The 22,886-nt window shown below is 46.0% G+C and overlaps 1 protein-coding gene across 1 annotated transcript in view; it reads right to left on the minus strand.

The window, feature by feature from the left end:
• Nucleotides 1-22,886, minus strand: part of Tll2 (tolloid like 2) — a 115,669-nt gene that overhangs the window by 58,627 nt on the left and 34,156 nt on the right. Inside the window, exon 3 of the mRNA XM_036169165.1 lies at nt 8,006-8,080. Coding sequence (XP_036025058.1) covers nt 8,006-8,080 — 75 coding nt within the window. The remainder of the gene's footprint in view (nt 1-8,005; nt 8,081-22,886) is intronic.

A 22,886-nucleotide genomic window follows, 5' to 3' on the forward strand; every position in this document is an offset into this window, starting at 1 on the left:
AGGAAGCATTTGCCGATTAAAAATATGTCTAAACAGATGTTCTGCTTAGCCTGGAAGAGGGATCTTAATGCAACTGTCATTATTGGATTTTCTTGGATTACTACTATCTGGAACCAGAGTCCAAATAGAAGGATGTAATTATTTATTATGGCCAAGAGCTCTGCATTTCAAGAGGAGCTCAGGGGCATCTGAAAGGATTTAACACACTGGGGGTGCAATGGGGTGGGGGGATGCAGGCCATTTAAATTCCCTGGCTCTGGGAGCAACATGTTCTCTGAAAGAATGAAGTGGCCATTGCTATTTAATATTTCATTTCCAGCTGAAGGCACAGCCATGCCATAAACAGAGCCATGACTGACCGAACTTCTCAAGCAAAGAGCTATAATTTTTACATTAGGCAAGTGGTAACCCACACATTAGAAGTAAACAGCCTGAGTGTACAGATATCTGAAAAACTCTCATCCCACAGGTAACGGCCAGAGTCACATCTTGCTGACCATTTGAAAGACTCAAGAGCAATTCCTTGCAGAAAAGGAAGCTGTAAATTATTGTGGCTCTCAAACCTGGGTGCACTTTAGAAACACTGAGAAAGCTGTTGGAAAAAAAAATTACAGCTATCTGCCCTTGCCCTGAAACTGTGACCCAACAGGCCTGGAGTCCAGGCACCTGCAGTTTTTAAAGCTACTCTTGAGGACAACGCTCAGTGGAGTTTGGGGACCACTGATAAAGCTCAAAGGCTGAGACTAAGAGTTTTAGGGCAGTGAACTTAAGACAAATGTTCAAGATAAACATCGCTGTTCACTCCCGGTGTGGCTCTGCACAAACGTCCCCCCTGAGCCTGACTACTTCCTGCAGCATGGCTATGGGATAAGCATGGAACCAGATGGAGACTGTCAATCTCTGAGGTGAAGAAGAGCTGTACAGAGCTTTGGGAATCGCCTGTAGATGGAACAAGTTAAAATGGGGGCCGACATTAGTCAGGCTCTGTAGTTATACCTGAACACACAGATGTGACTCTCAGGGATTCAGGTATAGAATGGCATTCTGGAATGCTGATGTCTGTGGGATCCTTGTTTCGGGGTGCAAACAGCTTCCACTTTTCTTCACGTTGGAACAAAGGATTTACAGTTTGGTCCCGAAAGGCAAAGGGCCATGTTCTTTTATGAATATGGTTCTAGATATCAGGCTCTACTCAGCTAGGTAAAGGTGCATTTTAGCAGCAGTTGCGCGAGCGCGCGCGCACACACACACACACACACACACACACACACAGCATTACAGACTCGAGTATATGCTAAACTCTCAGCTTCTGAAAAGGGGCTGCTCTGATCAAGACTTTATGGGAATGTTGAGTGAGCGGCCTAGAAATCGAGCACAAAGCTGCAGGCACAAATTCCCACCTTCAGGACCGAAGGGAGCTGCATAGTACCAGGAAACCAACCTCTGCTCGAACTAACCCAGAACTAACTATCCCTCAGCTTCCCTTTTCTGCTCAGGTAGTCTCATCTGGATTTGTGGAAAACAGGTGGGATGCAATTAAAGAGAGATCTAGGGTTGGCATTTCGTATCTTCAATTCAAATGAAAACAAGATGTGCCCCAGGCAGGCATCCAGCAGCGTCGTAAAGGGATGGGATGGGAAGGAGAGAGGGACAGACTTAACCAGCCTTTACTTCAACTTCGGGTCTCGATCCTCCCCTGGATTAAAGACCTACTTGTCTATGGCTGTGATGTAGAGTACAGAGGCTGACCTAGTCTTGACACTCATTGACTTCTTCAGATAAGTCGGGGTCATGTGAGGGGCAGCACTGTGGACCTAGCAAGCTTCAGGGGTGTGTGAGAGGAAAGGGGAAAGTGTCATCTTCATCCTGCTTAAAAACTCCAGCATCTGCACAGGGCTGGTCATGTATGCAGCCCAAGTCGACTCAGAATTTTAATGGGCTGCAGGAGGCTTATTCCTTCCTGTCCTCTGTGCAGCTGTGGAACAGCTGTGGAGTCTTAGTCCAGGGGTAGATGATGCACTCATTGCTGGTTTGGCCATTCCTAGAGGGGAAGGTGGGAAGAAAGAAGTGGATGGAAGCTGAACCGGGTGGTGCACACCTGGGATCGCAGCATTTGGGGAGGCCGAGGCAGGAGTATCTTGAGGTCAAGGCCAATCTAGACTACACAGTGAGATCATCTCCAAAACAAACAAACAAACAAACAAACAAACAAACAAAAAATGGAGAGCTGAGCTTCACTTGACCTTTGGGAGTCTTGGTTATGCATGCTGTGGGATGTTCTGTTTGCTGTGAATGTGTTGCTCTGATTGGTTGATAAATAAAAAGCTGATTGGCCAGGAGCCAGGCAGGAAGTAAGTGGGATAAACAGACAAGGAGAATGCTGCTAAGAGCAAGGCTGAGTTTGAGCATGCCAGCCTGCCGTCCAGGGAGCAGCATGTAATGGCACACAGATAGAGCCATGGAACATGTGGAGACATCTAGATTAACAGCAATGGGCTGAGTTGAAATGTAAGAGCTAGTCAGTGGTAGGCCTGAGCTAATGGTCAAACCATTTTAATTAATATAATCCTGTGTGTGTGTGTTTATTTGGGTCCAAGGGGCTGCAGGACTGGCAGGTAAGAGATTTGTCCTGACCTCAGGCCAAGTGGGACACAGAAAAACTTCCAGCTACATATGCACTTTATATGAATGAATAATTCTAATTCTCTCCAAGCTTCAAATGAAGAATTAGTTAAAATATTCAGAGTCGGGGCTGGAGAGATGGCTCAGAGGTTAAGAGCACCAACTGCTCTTCCAGAGGTCCTGAGTTCAATTCCCAGCAACCACATGGTGGCTCACAACCATCTGTAATGAGATCTGGTGCCCATTTCTATATACATAATAAGTAAATTTTAAAAAAAACTCAATGTCATAGCTACTAAAAGGCTGAGCTTGGATTCAAACCCAAGTGTTCTGACTCACTTGACTGAATGACTTTCATGCCCCCCAAACTAGTAAATACAAACACCCCAATGCTATCTATTGCTGATAAAAATATGAGATGTAATGACAGTGACCTACGCAGACCAGCAAGTCCCCTGGTCTTTGTAAGTTCATACCAATGTTCACATTCAGTGGAATCCACTCCCCTCTCTTTAAACTTGGACATTTGGCTTGAGTTAAATGTGAAGAAATAGTATTATTAGGGTTCTGGTCCAGGCCCAAAATGGATGGTTCTCTTTTTTAAATTTTTTAAGATTTATTTATTTATTATGTATACAGCATGTATGACTGCAGGCCAGAAGAGGGCACCAGATCTCATTATAGGTATGAGACATCATGTGGTTGCTGGGAATTGAACTCAGGACCTCTGGAAGACCAGCCGGTGCTCTTAACCTCTGAGCCATCTCTCCAGCCCAGCTGGCTCTCTTATGCTTTCCCCGTCTTGATAGACCAGCCACCTTGCTGTAGACTTGGATCCTTGAAGGGGAGAGGGGCAACTAAGCTGTCTAGACCATCCAACCCAAGCTAGCTGCCAGCATGCAGTCAAGTGAGTGATCCCAGCTGACATTAGGGGAAGAGACACCCCACTGAGTCCAATCACTCCACAGAATCATGACATGTCATTGTCGGAAGGCAAGTTCAAGGATGTCTTTATGTGCATAAACAAGGAAGATAAAATTCAACATGGCACCTATGCCATTTCAGTGCCACAACTCTCCCCAGCTGCTCGCCCGTGCTCTGTGCTCCATCTTTACCACCGAGTGCTGCTCGCCCACAGCCAAATGAAGTGTCCCTGAGTTTGCCTGAAGCCTGAGAAGCTGAAGACACTGTATACAGGCATTATAAAACATGGATAAACCAAGCAGGTAGTGACCTGAAAACTTCATCCTGATGGGCTAGCTTTCATGTACTATAAGGTGCTACCAGGGGAGAATAGTAACCCACAGTCTTCCTTAGCCAGATACGAACCTTGTCAGCTACAATAATTATTGTCCTGTCAAGATATACCCACTGATGCAACAGTGGCATGAATATTATGGGAGTAACCAACCATTTTCTGGTTGCATTTAAGGCCAGCTCCATGAGTTGGAACCCATACTTGACACTGTTATTGGGACCAAGAACCTATTGTTAGATAGAAAATATTTCCTAGGGAAGAATCTATTAATGTTATTTTGCTTAAAGGCCATAGTATTTAAATAATTCCTAATGAGTTGTTGCTATATCCATAGATTAGTGCATCTCTCAAGCTGCATCAGAGAAACTTCTTCTTGCAGTAGATGGCAGTTAACACAAAGACCCACAACTGGTCAATGTGCAGAGAATAAAAGACTTCTGAGTGCTCAGCCCTAAATGGGACATTTATATCACACTCCTCCCCGCCCCCACCCCAAGGCTCAGGGATTTGTGGAAGTGAGCGGAGAAGGATTTTAAGGACCCAAGCAGATGTATGGCTATAAGGAAATGTGTTTTCTGGATACAGCAGTGCAGAGGCATATATGAACTCACATTTGTTGCTGCAGCATGCATAATACCTGCATGATCTCAAGCCAGACAAAATCCTGGTCTGTGGGGTGGGACAGAGCCCCTCTCCCAGCTGAGAAGCTATTGGCATTTGATAGCTGCGGGGAGGGAGTTAGTTTTCTTTAAGGGTGTGACACAATTCAGGGCAGGCCCCACACCAAGAGTAATTGGGCAACATACTGGACTCAATAGGTTGGGGGGGGGGTGACATGAAGTCAGGCGGGGTAGGGAGAGGTGTGGATCTGGGAGGAGTTGGGGGAGAGGGAAAAAGATAAAAACACATTGCATGAAATTTTCAAAAAAATAATAAAGACATTGTTTTTAAGTATCAAATAAGCAAAGGAGAAAAGGACATGTTTTGTTCGTTTTGATTTTATTGGGATAGGGTTTTGTGTAGCTGAAGATGAAGTTATGATTCTCGTGCCTCTATCTCCCAAGTGCTGGGATCGCAGGCCTGCACCAGTTGACATGACGACACCTAGTTTACACGGTGCTGGGAACCAGACCCAGGGCTTCATTCATTCTATGCAAATACTCTACCAACTAACTACAGCCCCAGACCAAAAAAAAAAGAATCTAAAGGGGACTGTCTGTTCATGGTCCCAGCCACAGGCTGTACAATGGAAAGCAAATGCAGTCTCTTCAAAGATCGTGGTGGGGGAAGGTGAAGAACCTGCTTCTCTGTAAAAGAAAGCAACTTAAAGAAGGAGACCAGCAACCCAATGGGAAAATAAACGAAGGACATAAAGAGGTGACTACCAGTGTGCACACCCGAGTCACTAGCAAACACGGGAAAAGATGCTCAAAACCTCCAGCAGTCAGAGAGAAACACCAACTAAGTAATAATAAGCTAATGCTTATTGGTTTAAAATACCTGGCTCTGGGGAAAGGGATAACCCTTGTAAGTTACTATGGAAACGTGGATTGTTATTCTTGGAGACACTCAATATTGCAACATCTATTAAAAAAAAACATGCTAAGTGGGGCTGGAGAGAGGGTTCAGCAGTTAAGAATACTGCTCTTGTTATGACATGAGTTTGCTTCCTAACATCCATTTCAGGTCAAGTGCTCACAACTATCCACAATTCTTGTCTACATGGTCTCCCATGTATCCCAGATCTGCTGTCTTTCCTTGCCTCATGGACCCTCCCCTTCTCTGGGACATATAGTTCCCCAAGTCTTGTCATCTTTCTTCTCAGCTCCAGGGGATCCAACACTCTCTTTTGGTCTCCATGGGCACCCATAGATCCATACCCTCCCAGAGACACACATGAATACACACAGTTAAAAACTCTTTAAAAATCTTTTCAAATCATGCTAAATAATGTGTTCAGGTGTGTTTGTTGCAGACATAGTTCACAACAAGAGCTGGAAGTGGAGTGAATGGTAACAATAGGGAACAATTGGCTAAACTGTCTATCCACACTAGGAATACTTCACAACCAATCCAAGGAATAAATTAATCATTAATCACAAGAACTTTCAAGTTTCCGTGATGTATCAGTGACAAAGCACGATGCATTAAAATTTGTATAAAATAAAATCCTATATTTTAAAAAATAATGACAAAACCTATCTATGCATACACATTGATGTGCATGCTTATACATGTACATACCCTCGTGTGTTCATATGCTAACCCAAATGTGTTGTGGAATATTTAACTATGTAAAGATGTGTTACATTTGTTTACGCTGTAGAAAATTGCTTTAACTGAGTAAAAGTGTGTTACATTTATTTCTGCTGTCTTTGTTAATGATGTAAAGATGTGCTACATTTGTTTAGGCTGCATTTGTTTAATTATGTAAAGATGTGTTGCTATTTCACCTCGCCTGCCTAAGGCACCCGATTGGTCTAATAAAAAGCTGAAGGGCCAATAGCTAGGCAAGAGAAGGATAGGCGGGGCTGGTGAACAGAGAGAATAAGTAGGAGGAGAAATCTATTCAAGAGAAAATGGAGGAGAGAATGAGGGAGAAAGAGAGGGCAATGCCCAGGGCCAGAAGCCCAGCAGCTGCCAGGCAGACAGACATGAGGATCACTGAAGGTAAGACAGAGAGAAATATATATATATATATATATATATATATAGAGAGAGAGAGAGAGAAAGAAAGGAAGGAAGGAAGGGAAGGAAGGAAGGAAGGAAGGAAGGAAGGAAGGAAGGAAGGAAGGAAGGAAGGAGGGAAGGAAGGAAGAGAGAGAGAGTGGGGGGTGGTAAAAGGCCCAAATGTAGATAGAGAGAAACAGATTAAAATAAGAGTTAAGCTAAGGCTGAGCATGTAAGTCTCTGTGTCATGATTTAGGAGCTGGTTGGTGGCCCAAAAGAAAAAGCCTGCTACACAACACATTCAGAGAAACATGTAGGAAGTGAAGACAACGTCATTACCTGGGAAGGAGAGCGAGGTGACTGTGAGGGAGATAGTCAAACTAAGGGGAAAGGCAACATTAAAGAACAGTACATGCTGATATCAAGCCGTTTGTCCATTTGTAGGAAAGTATATGAAGTTTTAAATATTTACATATGTATGAGAAAATAATATTGAAGCAAAATCATAAACCATAACGAATAATGATTTCTATTTCGTCCCTCCAGAGGCATTCTTAAAACACAGGATTCTAGAGTTTAAAAATTATTCCTTTGCTCTGCAGTTAATCCCAGCACTGCTCTGAACAGAAAACACTTCTCCAAAATTGACATGTGTCCAGATACTACCAGCAACTCTTAGGACTGCTGGTCCTTGGGCTTCTGAACCTTCCCATATAGAGGCACCATAGGCACGCTCCTGGGGAGGCTTCAGACTGGGCAATAGCAGCTGCTCCCTGGGCAGCCAGGGACTCTAGACTACATGGCCTGCCACTACTAGATCCCAGATCTACTGTCCTTTCTTGCCTCATGGACTCTCTGCTTCTCTGAAACACATGGTTTCCCAAGCCTCGTCATCTTTCTTCTCAGGCCTTCAACTCATAAGCCAAGTACCACATAAGAAAAGCCAAACCTAGAAGACAGAGTTTTCCAGCGATTCCCCAAACAACAAATTCTGCCTTTCCATACCCCACCTCCACAGCAAAACAGCTTTTTTTTTTACCCAAATCCCCCACAGCAAGACAGCTTTCCATACGCAACCCAACCCCAGCCACAGCAAGACAGATCCATTCCATCAAAGGAAACATTTTTCACGTATGTCCACTGTTGTCTGAGTGCAAGCTGGACCCAGCCACTGACACAGTAAGTTCCAGGCTTCAGAAAAGACACCAAAAGCTGGGGTCTGGGGGCATAGTGATACCAACTGATGGGTACAGAGTCTCCTTTGGGACTGATTATAAAGGTCTGAGCTAGATGAAGAGGTCGCACCACATTGTCAATGTACCTACCACCACTAGACAGTATACTTTGAAATGGTTAAAGTGCTAGATTTGGGTTATTTATCAAATTTTGCCATAATTTTAAAGAAAAATAAAATAAAGGGCCCTCAGAGGCCTGGCAGGGCCTCACATGCATTACCTTTTCTTGCCTCCTGGCTGCTGGTATTGGAGGCTGTAACATTTGGCCACCTTGAAGAAAGCTCCTCAAGCCCACCTGAAGGACAAGAAAAGAGATAAGGACATATTAAAGGAGATAACCTGGCCACTGGGCAGCAATCAGAGCAGCAAGGATTTGGTCAACTAACTAAGGTTTACTGGGTCAATAAACACCCCCCTTTTTTTAATAACCACTCACAAATTAGTGAGACTACCATCTTCCTTGGTCAGTCAAAGATGCTCAGAGTGGAATTCAGAGAGTCCATGGGGGGTCCAGATCAGCTCCTTAGAGCTGGAGAAGATGGGATGAATACACAGGGAAGCTATGGAGTCAGGTCCACACAGGTGGAGAACAGTGTGGCCTCCTGGTGGAGCTCATGGCTGCAGCTCTGCTGTCCTGGGCTTCCTCTTTGTGTTCCGGTTTCCCCACAGGGAGAAATTTCTTTAGAAAGCTGCTGGATTTTCTTATATTTTTGGTTGTGAGCCTAGCCTTTAAAGGCTGAGCTATCCCTCCAGCCCTGGATTTTCTTTATAAATTGGACTCTATTGACACCATATAGCAAGGACAGTAAGGATCAAATGTGTTTGTGGGCAACCATATGTAGACACCCTGTCAGTATCAGATACCCTCCCCGAGAAGATGTCAATCTCCAAATACTATAATCCATCCTGCTGTGTGCCGCATGATCCCTGAAACAGATTCAGCCAGGAACAAGGCACACAGGGTTCCTGCTCAACACTAGTGCTCTCTAACTGGGGCAGCTGGAATAACAGTGGACAAGCTAGCTTCAAGTTCTAAAGACCAAATTCAGCCTGTGCTGACAGCGAGGGCTCGGGGCTTCTAAGGGGTGAAGAATGAGAAGGGTAATCGATGGGTGCTGGGTAGGGCACCAGGGAGCAGAACTATGCTCAGGAGATACAATGACCATGAAACTTTATCAAAGCCTCCAAAGAAGAGTCTATTAACAAACAAGAAGGTGTTTTTTGGTTTTTGTTTTGTTTTGTTTTGTTTGCGTTGGTTGAGAAACTTGAGGTTTATGAAGCAACTTTTCCCTAGCCCCTTTTCCCCCATTAGAACACTCTGGATACGTGGAGTGTAACCCCATTTTAAAGAAGCCAAGGCTGAGGCGCATGTTAATTAGCCCAGGATGGCCTGGCTCAGGACATGGTCTCCTGGGCAAAAGGCCAAAACTTATCCTGTGCCACCACCGCAAGATAAGAGTTTGGCACCCCACTGTCCAGTAGGTACGCTGTGTCCAGGTCCACACCAGGGAGGCAGCGTGTGGCCCTGGCACCAACTCCTGTGACTCAGGCAGGGCCCACAGCTGCCCTGGCCTCCTGTAGAGAAAGGACCCCAACACCAGGCGGAGACGGGAGACTCCCTGCATCCTGCCTGGCTGGCCGGCTGGGAATGTGCTCACACAGTCCCTGCAGCTGCTGGCGTCTGCGCTGCCAGCTCCCGGCCCTCGGGTATTCCAGTTGCGATATCATTTCCTCTCGGGCTAAAGGTCAGGGGAAATCCTGACGGTATGAAGTCGTTCCACAGCACAGGAATGTGCCATCTGCAGAGAGAGGCCGGTCGCCGCCAGGCTCCAGGTCCAGCTCAGCCTCCACCCCACAGGCTGCGTAACTGCTGCCGAGAACCTGGGCGTTAGCGTCTCTGGTCTGTCAAAGGGACTGCTGCGGGGACCCAATGAGGTAATGGGTTGGTTTAGGTATGTGTTCATTCAGAAAATATGCATCTGACACCTGCTATGTGCCAGATTCTGTTACTACTGCTACAGGGGTGACCTCAGGAAATTATATTCTGGTGGAGGGGAGGGGAGAAAAAAAAAAAGAACTAATAGAAGTGTGTGTTAAGTTGCCTGTTCGTGAGGACTATGAAGAAAAAAAAGGAGGATTCCAGGGTGCCATTTCATGTAAGAAAGAAGTCTGAAGAGACAAAAATCCATGGATATCTGGCAAAAAGCATTCCAAACTGAGGAGACAGCAGGTGCAAAGGCCCTGGGGTAGGAATGTGCTCAGCAGCAGGGAGCTAGGTATGCCAGGAATGGAATGAAAGGGGACAGAGAACTCGGAAACTATATCATGTAGTAAGTAGCAAGGTCCTCAGCCATCAGCATCTGCAAGAACAGCTAGTGTGGGGCCTGGCAGGCATTCTCTGGACTTCAGCTTTTATTTTGAGTATCTGAGATACGATTCAGAAAACCTAGAACTGCATCCACTTTTTGCGTAAAAAGAATTGTCAACAGTGGTCAAGAGAGAAGCATGGGGGCTGAAATTGAAAATAAGTGTATGAAGAGCAGTGGGGACCCAGTGTAGATATCAGTGAGTTTCATCCTATTTGGCTTCCCAAAAATGAAGGGCGAGGAGACAGGAAGAAAGATCTGTAAGTTGTGTCTGGGCACAAGTCTGGTTCAAGATCAGCTGGAGGCTGTAGTGGAGGCAGTTAGGGCAGTGGTGAAGGCTGGGGCTGTGCTGGAGGGAGCAGGGCCAGGAGGCATGACACTGTAGAAGGCAGGGGACTCAGTGGGCTCCTCTGGTTCTTTTGGCTGTCTGATGCTGGGGCTGGAAAAGGTGAAAAGCTTTGGCTTTGGTGGAGACAGAGCAGTGGATATGTTCAAGAGCATCTATGTTAACTAAAGTGCCAACTGTGGTGTTAGCAACCAGCTAAGGTGTACTAAAATCTTTCCTCTCATGGGTCATAAAGACCCAAGGATCAGGAAAATACATGCCCAGAGACAAAACGCCTCCACTGCCCTGAGGGCGCAGAGTGTCAGTCATAGGCAATGTTCATCACCCTCAGACTGTGGTGGTATTGTGTTCCCAACAATATTGTGTGCCCTAATAAATTTATCTGGGGTCAGAGAACATACAGCCACTAGAACAGAGCCAGAAATGGTGGCTAGAAAATGGGTCAGAGCAAGCCATAGCAGAAGTTGGGTGGTGGTGGTGCACGCCTTTAATCCCAGCACTTGGGAGGCAGAGCTAGCTGGATCTCTGAGTTCAAGGCCACTTTAGAAACAGCTAGGGATGGTGACACAGCCTTTAATCCCAGAAATCCAGCCTTTAATCCCAGGGAGTGATGGCAGAAAGCAGAAAGGTATATAAGGCCTGAGGACCAGGAACTAAGTTAGTTAAGCATTTGGCTGGGTTAGCATTCAGGCTTTGGAGCGGCACAGTTCAGCTGAGATTCATGTGGAGGAGGACTCAGAAGCTTCCAGCCTGAGGAAACAGGATCACCTGAGGAACTAGCAAGATGTGGCTTGTTCTGCTTCTCTGATCTTCCAGCAATCACCCCAATAACTGGTCTCAGGTTTGATTTTATTAATAAGAACTTTTAAGATTCCAACTACATCAGACAACAGTCCCCGACCAGAGCAAGAACAAGTGAGGTACCTGGGAGGTAGAGGCAACTCCCAGGGCCTAGAGCCGCGTCCAGGCATCTGTGAGAGGACACCTGACGTTGGTGACATTGTTAGAGCTGTGGCAGTTAAGAGCACAAGTCTAAGCTAGCAATGAAAGAACGTGTCTGTCATCCCAACACTTGGGAGGGAGGGTCAGAAGGTCAGGAGTTCAAGGCCAATCTTAGCTATACAGCAAATTGAAGGCCAGCCTGGGCTACCTGAGATCCTGTCTCAAAAGACAAAAACAAAATACCCCCACCAAAACAAACAAACAAAACTAACACACAAGTCCCTCATCCGATCTCGTCCTCTAGAGGTAAACATGTCTCTTTCCTCAGAGGAACTCCAGGCCCAGGCTTCCAGTTCGGTCTGGGATCCACTTAGAGAAGAGGAGTCGACAAGCCTCGCCACTTCCCTGGTGAAAACCCTCCCACTGCCTTCGGGATGAATTCACACTTTGTGGGTGGTTGATGCTCCTCTGCCTCTCCGGTTTCCTCCACTTCCACAGGCTGAGCCACACTAAGCTGTAGGGACTGGGTTTCTCCTTTTCATTTTCCTCCTTTATTTGTGTTAAAGCAAGTCCTTATTATGCAAGCTGGGCTGGCCTTGAACTCAAAATCCTCCTGCCTCTGGAATTACAGGCAGGCACCACCCCACCATTTTCATCGTAAGCATCTTCTTCAAGCACATTCCTCTTGGGCCTGGCTAGATCTTGCTGGCTCCAACTGGACGACACACTCTCTGGGACACAGCAGCCCCTTAACATGTCCACAGCTCTCACTACACATTCCCTGAATCTCTTTAGTGCTCGCCAGAACCCCCTTGTTAACATTTTAGATTTAGTAACATAAAAGAAAGGGTATTTCCCCCAAGAACCTGGCATGAAGCAGGTGCCCAGTTCCAGGGATGATGGATGAGTCAGGAAGCAAAAGACTAGGGCAGCTCACTGGTGTTTCAAAAGATGATGGCAGCTTAATGCTGGGGGCAAAATGTGTGTTTCTCAGCTTTACTACAGAGAGGGAGGCAGCTATAGAGTAATGGCTCTCGGATTACTCCCAACACTGGCTGCAATTTTAATGACCTGGGAAACCTTTGTAAAAAATCCTGAGGCCTGCTCCCCTGATTCCCACCCTCAGAAGCTCTGTTTTAATTGACCTGTGGCATGGTCCGGACACAGAGGCTTTGAAAAGCTTCACAGGAGATCTGAAGGTACAATCAAGGTTGATCGCTGCAGCCAGGAAAAGAGGCATATACTTAACCAGGCAGCGGTGGCTCGCACCTTTAATCCCAGCACTCAGGAGGCAGAGGCAGGCAGATCTCTGTGAGTTCAAGGCCAGCCTGGTCTACAAAGCGAGTTCCAGGAGAGCCAGAGCTACACAGAGAAACCCTGTCTCCAAAAACAAAAACACAAAAACACAAAAAAAAAGAAAAAGGAAAAGCTATGTGTCACCCGTAGGAAATGGAAACTGGTCCTTAACAGGCGAGGCGAGGCTGAGGCTGCAGCTCTAAGTGCTGTAGAAGAAGAAAGGGGAGCTGGGGACAGGCAAAGTGCTTGTCTAGCAAGCACCAGGACCTAAGTTTCACCCCAGACCCATGTAAGAAAGCACGGTGGTGAATTAACCCCTGCATTGAAGGGGCTGACAAGGGAGATGCCTGGAGCTCACTAGCCAGCAAGTCTAACCTACTTGGCTGTCTTAAAGGAAAGGGGACAGTGTCTGAGGAATCACACCTGAGGTTGTCCTCTGGTCGACACACCACACACCACACACACACACACACACACGCTCACATGCTCACACGCTGAGAGTGTACATACATGCACAGGTATGTATACACATACAAACAAATATATCTTACACATTTGACCCGCTGTTTAATTACCTCTTCAGTGTAACAATATGCAAAGCCTTGTAAATTTCATTAGTCACAGGGGTTTATTCAAACTGTCTCCTTTGCATAAGAAACCCAGACTTACAGCTGGTCTCTGGGAAAGAAAGCCCTCCAGGCCTTGAAAAGAGAGCTTGGCCTGTCCAAACTCTCTCTGAAATACAGTGGAGGTCAATGGCCCATGATGCATGGGGCCAGGCTGAAATGTCCCTAACTAGCATCTGCAATTCAATCCCACACTTTCCTTTATGGAACAATTCACTGAATTCCAAGTTGTTCTTTTTTCTAATTCGCCATATAATTCACCTCCCAAGTTCAATTAAGAAGCAATCTGTTAGCAACTTCGGGAGCAAGCTGCTTTTCTTTGGGAAAGTCCAATTTTCTTCCGCTCCCAACAAAAAGTGCCTTAATTACATGCATCATAATAGACACTGGTGTACACACAACGCCCTTCTGCCATAATTAATGAAATATCAACGATATATACCCAAGATACCCAGGCAGGGAGAGACAGGATCCTTCAAACCAAGAGGATGGTGCCTTGTTTCATAAATCAATATTGCCTATTTAAATAATAGTGACTATGAATATTCATTAATATGGAAATGCATAAACAAAACTTCAATTATTCCCTCAATCCTTCATTTGTAAAGCATAACATTACTTGATCCCTAGTTTTCTTAAACACAATAGCTACTGTTCTTAACTGCAGATTATTTTAGGGTTCCCTTATAGATAATTATAGCAGAAAATGCCTTTGATTTACTTTAAGAAAAAGAAAAGGAAGAAACAAAACACAAAAATCAGCACAAGACCCTAAAAACCAGTTTACCAGTAGCCTATTCATTTCAGGAAATCCCAGCTGAGCACCTGCCCTGGGCAGCATGGCACAGGCTCCTATCCACATGGCTTGCCTTCATGGTGTCTGAGTTCTAATGGATTAGCACAAACAATGGGCTCGGTTCAGGGAGGGATTAAGCACTTCGAGAAACTTGTAACCAAATTTTATAAAATGGTAGGTGGCATGTGAGTGGAGACTTAAGTTTTGAGAGACACCTATGTGCAAATAGTAATGAAGAAATCCAACTTCAGTCAGTCCTAAGAAAGACAAAGGAGTTATGTGGCCGGAGTTGGGGCTCAATGCAAACCTGTCAGGCATAACACTGAGAGGGATTTTCTGGGGACACCTCACCACCCTGTCTAATGGTCCATTTAACACATAGCCATTCTTCAAAGAAGTGTTACTATTCCTATTTTATATAAAAGAAAACTGAGGTTTGTAATATATGAACCAGGCATTCAGTTATTGGAATTGCATTTCCATTCCAAGTTTGGCCCATCAGAGTCCAGAAGCCACACTTTACTCCATGTTTTCACCTCTCTCCTAGATAGGTGTGCCTAAGCCACACCTCAGACAAGGCCCAGTGGGTGCACACCTCCACCAAGAAAACTAGCAAAACACAATGGCTCCACTGAGTTTTTTAATTATTCATCAGGGGGAAAGAGCAAAGCCCCTTTAAAAAGTCGATCCAAGAACAAACAAGGCGATCACTATGGTAATCAATGTGTGATCTTGAGCAATCCCATGCCAAGTAGCTTTCAAATTCCAAATGCTACAGAAGGGAAAGGGAAAATGAGTTAAAAGATCATTGCCAGATTTTGTTAATGAAATGATTTAATCCTGGCGAGGGGATAATGACGGGAATTCGGCTACGGTTCCGGTGGAGGAGAACCATACACTGGTAGGAGCACTTTGCAATTTTAGTAGGTATGTCAAAGTCCTCTAAAACAGGCATCGGTATGTCATCAAGGTGTCTGCACGAGGAACAGCAGGAGGATAAGGGTCACTCATCCCAACCTTAAAAATAGACGGTAGCTCCTGTGCCCACAATAAGGGAGTGGGAAGACAAAGTATGATACAGCGGAACAATCTGTAACCTTTAAACTATTTTATATGTTTGCTCAATGGAAAAATACCATATTGCAAGATAAAGAATATAAAATAAAATAGAAAACACAAAACAACAGGTTAAGAAATAATGCCCAGTATCACTCAGATAGAATGCAACACAGTCCCACAGTCTCATAAATAGCCCAAAACACACGGAACAACCATGACTGGAAATGACCTCAGTGACCATATTGGAAGTCTCTGCTTTGAGATTTTGAAGCGAGCTCTATGTCCTTATATGATTTGTATAATTTCCAAATACTATTCCCCCTGTTGCTTTTATAATAGAGAAATAGTTTTGTAAAGAACTCCATTGCAGTGGATATTTTGCCAAAGGACGTTTTCTTCACTTCTGCACACATGCGTAAGTACAAGTGCGCGCGCGCGCGCGCGCGCACACACACACACACACACACACACACACACACACACAAACAGAAGTTACCAGGGAAACCTTCTGGTGGGGAAGAAACATAGTTTTGTTTATGCAGATGGGAAAGTTATAGGCCCCACCCCAATGCCCCGCTTTTCTCTCTCACCACTGGAAGAAACAAGGAGTCCACACCTTGGCAGGATGGATCTCATTGGTGGGATCCAGAGAGAACCTGTCATCACCCTCTCAGGCTTCTCAAGAACCAACCCTCTTTTTCTAAGTTCACCAGCAAAATATTTGTGTTTTGGCACAGGTTGATGAAACCTAGAATTTGCTCCTGTCCCCAGGCAGAGGATCATGGGAGACTACTTTTGAGACAGGACATCACTTGGTAGCCCAGCTAAAATAGAACTCACTACATAGCCCAGGCTGGCCTCAGACTTGTGGTGTTCCTAATCCTCCTTCCACAGCCTCCTGAGTGCTGAAAGTACAGGACAGAGTCACCATGCCTATGCTGACTTTTTATGCTGGGAGACTATTTAATCAGGCAACCATGAGCCTGCCTTTTCCAAGGGCCACCGAGCCAGATAACCGCTTTGCTTGGTGTTGGGCCTCTGTTCTTCTTGGATGCTGTGTCTGCATGTTTCTGCTCCCTGATTGGTGGATGAGCTAGCACAGGCCCTTTGCTTAGGCATACCCTGGGAATGCCTAGCACTCACTTGGCTTTTCGAGTCCAGCTTTCTCCTACTCCACGGCTCCTGTGCCCTTGTCTACCCACTCCACATCAGTCGTAGCCGGCATGACCTTGCCTGGTTGGCTTTGCTCACTATTTCTCTTACTGTACAGAAACTGTCCTTCCTTTTAGGGTTGCTATGTAAATTAAGAGGGAGATAATACACACAGGGCACATAGCCAGCACTCACTGAGTCAGCTCATTCAAGTTGGGATGGGGGTGCTGAGGACAAACCTAGGCTTTGTGAACCTTAGGCAAGTGCTCCAGGGCCAAGTCACAGCCCCAGCCTATGACTGTTACCAGTGTCATCGACTCTCAAACTCTTCCTGAAGTCTGAAAGAGAACTAGATGAAACAGCCAACCGCAGACATAGGACATTTCATACTTGAAGCATCACAAGCCGAGATAAAAGTTCAAGTTCTTCTTGAAACAGTTAATTAATTCAAATTCAGACTGAGACGCTCCTGTAGGTACCAGTGATAAAACGAAAGTCTGTCACTACAACTGGCATGGTAATCTCTTCAAACACTTTCCGTAAGGCACTTGTCTGTAACAGCGTAAAGAGAGGTACTAGATAACAAAGCAAAAATGAAAGACCTTAAGAAAGACCCCAGGCTGGGCTGTGGTGGTGTAAAGCCGGGCGGTGGTGGCGCACACTTTTAATCCCAGCACTTGGGAGGCAGAAGCAGGTGGATCTCTGTGAGTTTGAGGCCAGCCTGGACTACAGAGTGAGTTCCAGGTCAGGCTCCAAAGCTATGGAGAAACCCTGTCTCAAAAGAAAGAAAGGAAGGGAGGGAGGGAGGGAGGGAGGAAGGAAGGAAGGAAGGAAGGAAGGAAGGAAGGAAGGAAGGAAGGAAGGAAGGAAGGAAGAAAGGAAGAAAGAAAGAAAGAAAGAAAGAAAGAAAAGAAAGAAAGAAAGAAAGAAAGAAAGAAAGAAAAGAAAGAAAGAAAGAAAGAAAGAAAGAAAGAAAGAAAGAAGGAAGCAAAAGAAAGAAAAGACCCCAGAGGCCAGGTTCTGCATAGTCATCCTGTTACCCCTGGAAAAATGGCGCTGAATGGCCAAGATCCTCTGTGTCATTCTCACACTGTATACAGGCTAGCACTCGCAGAGGTAACTGTCAATGTCTGTTGGGTACTTTGCTAAGTGCTGTGCGTGCGTGCGTGTGTGTGTGTGTGTGTGTGTGTGTGTGTGTGTGTGTGTGTGTGTGTTTATTTGCTTCTCAGCATAGTTGTATGAGGTAGGAACTAAACTACTGCTAGCTTTCACCTAAGTGAAAAACAGAGGCTCCAAGCACCTCGACATCACCTGCAGGCACACAGCAGTTAAGAGGCAAACCCAGGGCCAGTCCTCGTCCCAACTGCTTCCTCTGCGGGCCTTTGTACTCCAGAGATGCCAACCTTGACCATAGCCACATAGCCAATGCCCCAATGGAAGAGAGAGGAAAATCCCTGCTCCCTGGGCAACTAGAAGGTAACAACAGGTCATAGTCACAGCAAGAACTCTTTGAGTATATCTCAGGGCGGTTCTGAAGGCTCAGGGGAGCCTTTGGTGGAGGGAGGGGCTTTCTTTATATTGACTTCCTGAAGTCACTCCTGAGAGTGCTTTATGAAACAGAGAGTGGCTGGGGTAACAGCAGTGGGGAAATCAGCCCCAAAGACCTTGTGACTGATGGGAAAACAGGAGGAGAGCAGCAGGGACCCTAGTGCACTAGGACAAAGCAGGCCACAGTTGAAGATGTGTGAGCGTCCATGGGCTTCCTAAGAAGGGCTGGCTGAGCCTGAAGGGAAGGCAGGTTGAAATGGAGAGAAGAGAGAAGGGACTCTGACCATCCAGGTATTGTTATGAAGTAGAGTAGTCTTAGATCTCCCTGAGTCTGATCCCATCCATGTAGCCCTAACTTATCTCCCCATCCTCATTCCCACCTACCAGCTATCCACCCTGATCTGTGTGCTTCCTGGGCTGTTGAGTCTCACTGCCCGGTTCCCTCCGCTGTGGGTTTGTTTGAGCTTGCTTCCTCCTGTGGTGTCCTCCCTATGGACTCACTCAGCCACTTTAGGGAACCCACACACCTTTCATGGCTCCACACTCACTTGTTCACCACCCCCATTTAAAAAGTTTCCATAGTACCCCATGCATATAAGTGTGTGGGCATGCACTTCTATGTATGAGCACATGGAGATCAGAAAAAGACATCAGGTATATTCCTCTGTCCCCCTCTGTCTTCTTGCCTTGAAACAGGGTCTCTCACTGAACCAGAGCTTAACATTTTGACTAGGCTGACTGAACAGCAAGCTCTCAGAATCTACCAGTCTGCACATAACAGGCTTTTTATGTGGTTACTGAGGATTCAAACTCAGGTCCTTATGCATGCGAAGCTAGCACTCCTACTTACTGACCGTCTGCTCCTCCCTGGCCAATGGTACAATTCTTGGTGAGTCAGTTTGACAGTGTGCCATTCCTGCAAAACTGTCTACTCCTTGAGGACTTGGAGAATAGCTTGGATATCTCCAACCACATGGTGGTTACAGCAATTATTCAACAAGTATGTCCAGGACCTGGAAAGATGGCTCAGTGGTCAAGTTCATTTGTTGCTCTTAGAGGACCAGGGTTCACTCAGAAACAATGTCAAGCAGTTCCCAACCACCTGTACCTCTAGTTCCAGGGGATCCAATGTCCTGGCCTCTGTGGGTGCCTGCACATACATGGTGCATATACAGACATACAGATACACAAATACACATTCCTAAAAATAAGCCATACACATACTCAAACACACACACACACACACACACACACACACACACACACACACACACACGTTTCCAGCCCAAGTAGACTGAATCAGACTGAGCACTATTTACATGTATCTCAACACTACATCTGGGGTAAAAGCAATATCATTTGTCTCCTCCTTTATCAGACAGGAAAGTGAGGCTCAGTGAGGCATAACTCATGGTTTATAGTCTCCAGCTGCTGCTTGGGGAGCTGGGTGTGCTTGACCTCAGCCCTGGTCTCATTGCTCCCTGGTGGTCTGGCAGGAGCAGGGGAGGAGGAAGGAATGCTGGGACAATGTGTAATGTGTGGCTAGGTGCTGCTTGTCCTGCAGAAAGGAGATCCAGTCAATCCCTGCAATTCCTTGCAATGTGTTCTTCAAAATGAGCACTAAGATAGTGAGCCCCCAAGTCTAGCTCCTAGGGAAGCAATGCACGGTCTTGTGCACAGCATGGGACTGCCAGCTACAGAGAACACAGCATGAAGTATTTTGTACGCTATACTGTTCGAAGTCCAGGCCACTGATCAGTATAGTTCTGTGTGCGTTTCTGCTCAAAGACTTTATTTAGCATCTATTACATATTCATCAACATTGACTCCCCAGCCAGTAGTGTAATTCAGGCCTGGGTGCCATTTATGGGTTTCTCTAAAAGGCCCATTGCTACCTCCTTGCGATTAGGAGATGCAGGCACGCTACCACAATTGGACACCACACTAAATGACCAAATCACCAGCAAGAAACACAGAAACTCCAAAAATAATACAGGGGAAACAGCAGCCCACCTGGTGGGAGCTGACCTGGGGAGGCCCTCAGGGAACAGGAGCCAATCAGAAAATAAAAGAACAGAAAAGTCCTAACGGCAGGAAGAGACAATCCTGAGCCCTCTTTTGGGACATGGAGGAGCTCAGAGCTGTGTATTGGGAACAGGAAAAGGACAGACAGACACCTTCTTTCCAGAAGCTTCCAGAGTGTGAGCAATCATTGCTCAGGCTGCCCTCCACCTGCACGGTGGCCTTGTAAAGGGTAACAGTAACAGTGATGACATACTGCTTACATGCCCTGAAGGTGGCCCCTGAAAGGCCGGCCCCTGGGCAGTGCCCATCATGTAACATCTACTGTCTGCTTCTGGGAGAAGACACATCCCTAATGCATACTTGAGAATAGAAAACGTGCCTGTGTGGACAGAATGCAAACAAATGTACCTCTAAACCAGCTAGGAGAGTGGCTGGGGTTGAATCCTGATCTGAGCCCCGAGCTCAGACTTGGAGGAGCAGAAAGCAGAGCTAACACACGGGGACTAGGACTTCCTCACTGCCCCCACCAGAGTGTCAGGAGAAATGTAGAATTCTCTCCCATGCTCTTTGCAGAGATGTACAATAAAAACGTACAGATTTCTCAAAGGATGAGTCCCATATGCTAGATCACAGAAAGAGTAGCGAGAGTTCAGGAAATAAAGACTTAAAGGAAATGGATCCAAGCCATCTCTCAGGCAGGAGCATCACAAGTTCAAGACCATTCTGGACTATATAGTGCAGGCGCATGAGAGGGGTTGGGGAGGAAGAAAAAGAGAGACAGAGACAGACAGACGGACAGACAAAGATAGAGAGACAGAGACATCAGAAGGCAGAGGTTACTATAAGTGAGGTTCTGGCATGTTAGTGAAATATTGTAGACAGATTGATGCATAGACATAGTCACCATGCCACGGATTCGTGGTGACAAGAAGCATCCTAGTCCGATGCCATCCTGTATGCAAGGCCACAACCCTTTCAGGCAAAACACTGAATGTCCCTTCCACCTGCCTTTCCTGTGTCCCTGGTGTCTGGAGGTGGCATGCTGTATTACAAGAGCAGGGCCCCAGGACTGAGTGTTCAACAGAAAGAAGAAGAGAGACCCCAGAATAAGGACCTTCTCTCAAGCTGCCAGGTAGTAGCTGAAGTTCTAGGAGCCTACCTTAAGTAAAAAGAGAGAAGTAACTTTGACCAGCATCATGGGACTTGTATTAGAGCCCAAGACTGTGCCTCTTCCCCACTGGCCCAATGTGCAGGCCCAAGTGACTACAGCCAGGGACCAGGTAGGTGACCCATGAGGGCATCAAAGAAGATTCAGAAATGGTGCGGACCATGGCAACCCACAAAGAACCTGCCCCTGCTGAGCTCAACACACACGTTATGCAACCCACTGATTGTTGCCATGTGGACTCCGGACCAGCGTGGCTAGATCTTCCAGCTCTACAAGACAAGCCAGAGTTCTGGGTTTTTATGAGAAATCTGATTTTTCAGTGTTGGCAGTAAATTTTAAAAATGTAAGCACTACAAAACAAACAACACACATCTGCAGACCAGATTTGGCTGGGGGGCTGACAGCTTAGGACCTCTGGGCTGGAGGGTGGAGGGGAAAGTCATGCCTGTCAGCAGTGTTAAGGGCAGACAGGAAGCGAGGCCCTGAGCTATAGTCACGGAGGCCTGGGGGTGAAAGGGTGTTAGGGAGCGTGGAAGTAGAACACAAGGTGTGTAGAAGAAAAGTTCAGCTCTTTCCTCAGTGTTTGTAGACAAGCAAGGGTCATTAAAGGGGACCAGAGAAGCAAAATGATCAGAGCACAGTGTGACTGACTGGCAGCTACATCGTCACTTCCCTTCTGGATCTCCTTGGAAACCACAGAAATAATGACATACTAGCCTTGGAAACTGTAAGAACCACAACCTGGTCCAGGTCATTCAGCTCATCATCCTTGAGCAAGAAGGCCAAAATCATCATCCTAAACTCACACCAGCAGACTCATCTGCCACCCAAACCAGTGTCCCAGCTCCCCACCGTCACAGAGGCTTAGTTCCCACTCATTTGTGGGAAGCAGTCTGGGTTTTCTTTGGACCTTCTGTCTGGCTATTGATGTAGTCTTCTAAGAAGGAACAAAGCAATTCCACAGTCACGTGCTCTTGACTTCTGGGAGCACTCTGCACAGTCTTTATAAGGTGCTACATCAGATGCAATTTAAACCGATTGTTCTGAAGGAGCACAAAACATCAGATGAAGGCACACCAAAGGTATTATTGTGACCCAGTCTACACCATGAGCAGCAGGCTCCAAATGGCCAGACCTCACAGTATTCAAGGAACTTACTTAAAAAAAAAAAAGGAAAGAAAAAGAAAGAAACCCAAAGACTCATTCCTGGCTCTCAGTAGAAATCCTACCATTCATTTATCATTTCTTTTATCTATTCATTCATTTATCTATTCTTTATAGATAAAGAAACCCAGAGTCCCCAAATGTCTCTGATGTCTGCTCTGTCACAAGGAACTCCAAGGCTGTGACACGGATTTTATTGAAAGCCTCCTTCACCCATCATCATGCCCAGCAAGAACATACTAGATCAGCAGGTGCATGTGCCCCAAAGGACAGTTTCTAGTGGTCACCAGGAGCAACTGACTTGAGAGAAGCAAAGAAAAGGACTCAGACTCCCATGAAAAATGACACTGTACATGACATCCCATCAGGCTAGATGATGACGCTTGGCCCTAAAAGCCAGGTTAACCCCAACAGAAGTTGAGTCACTTCAGGGGATCCCCATTTCCTTCTCCAGTCCAGGTTGCTGCACCAACCATTTTCCTTTTGCTCACAGTATTCAAGGAACTTACTAAAAAAAAAAAAAAGTAAGACGTGGATACCACAGCCTTTTCAATATCACTCTGTTCCTACATCTTACTTCCCAGGACCATTGTCAACATGTGCTGAGCTCTTT

Source organism: Onychomys torridus, chromosome 1, assembly GCF_903995425.1.
Source record: "Onychomys torridus chromosome 1, mOncTor1.1, whole genome shotgun sequence".
NCBI lineage: Eukaryota > Metazoa > Chordata > Mammalia > Rodentia > Cricetidae > Onychomys > Onychomys torridus.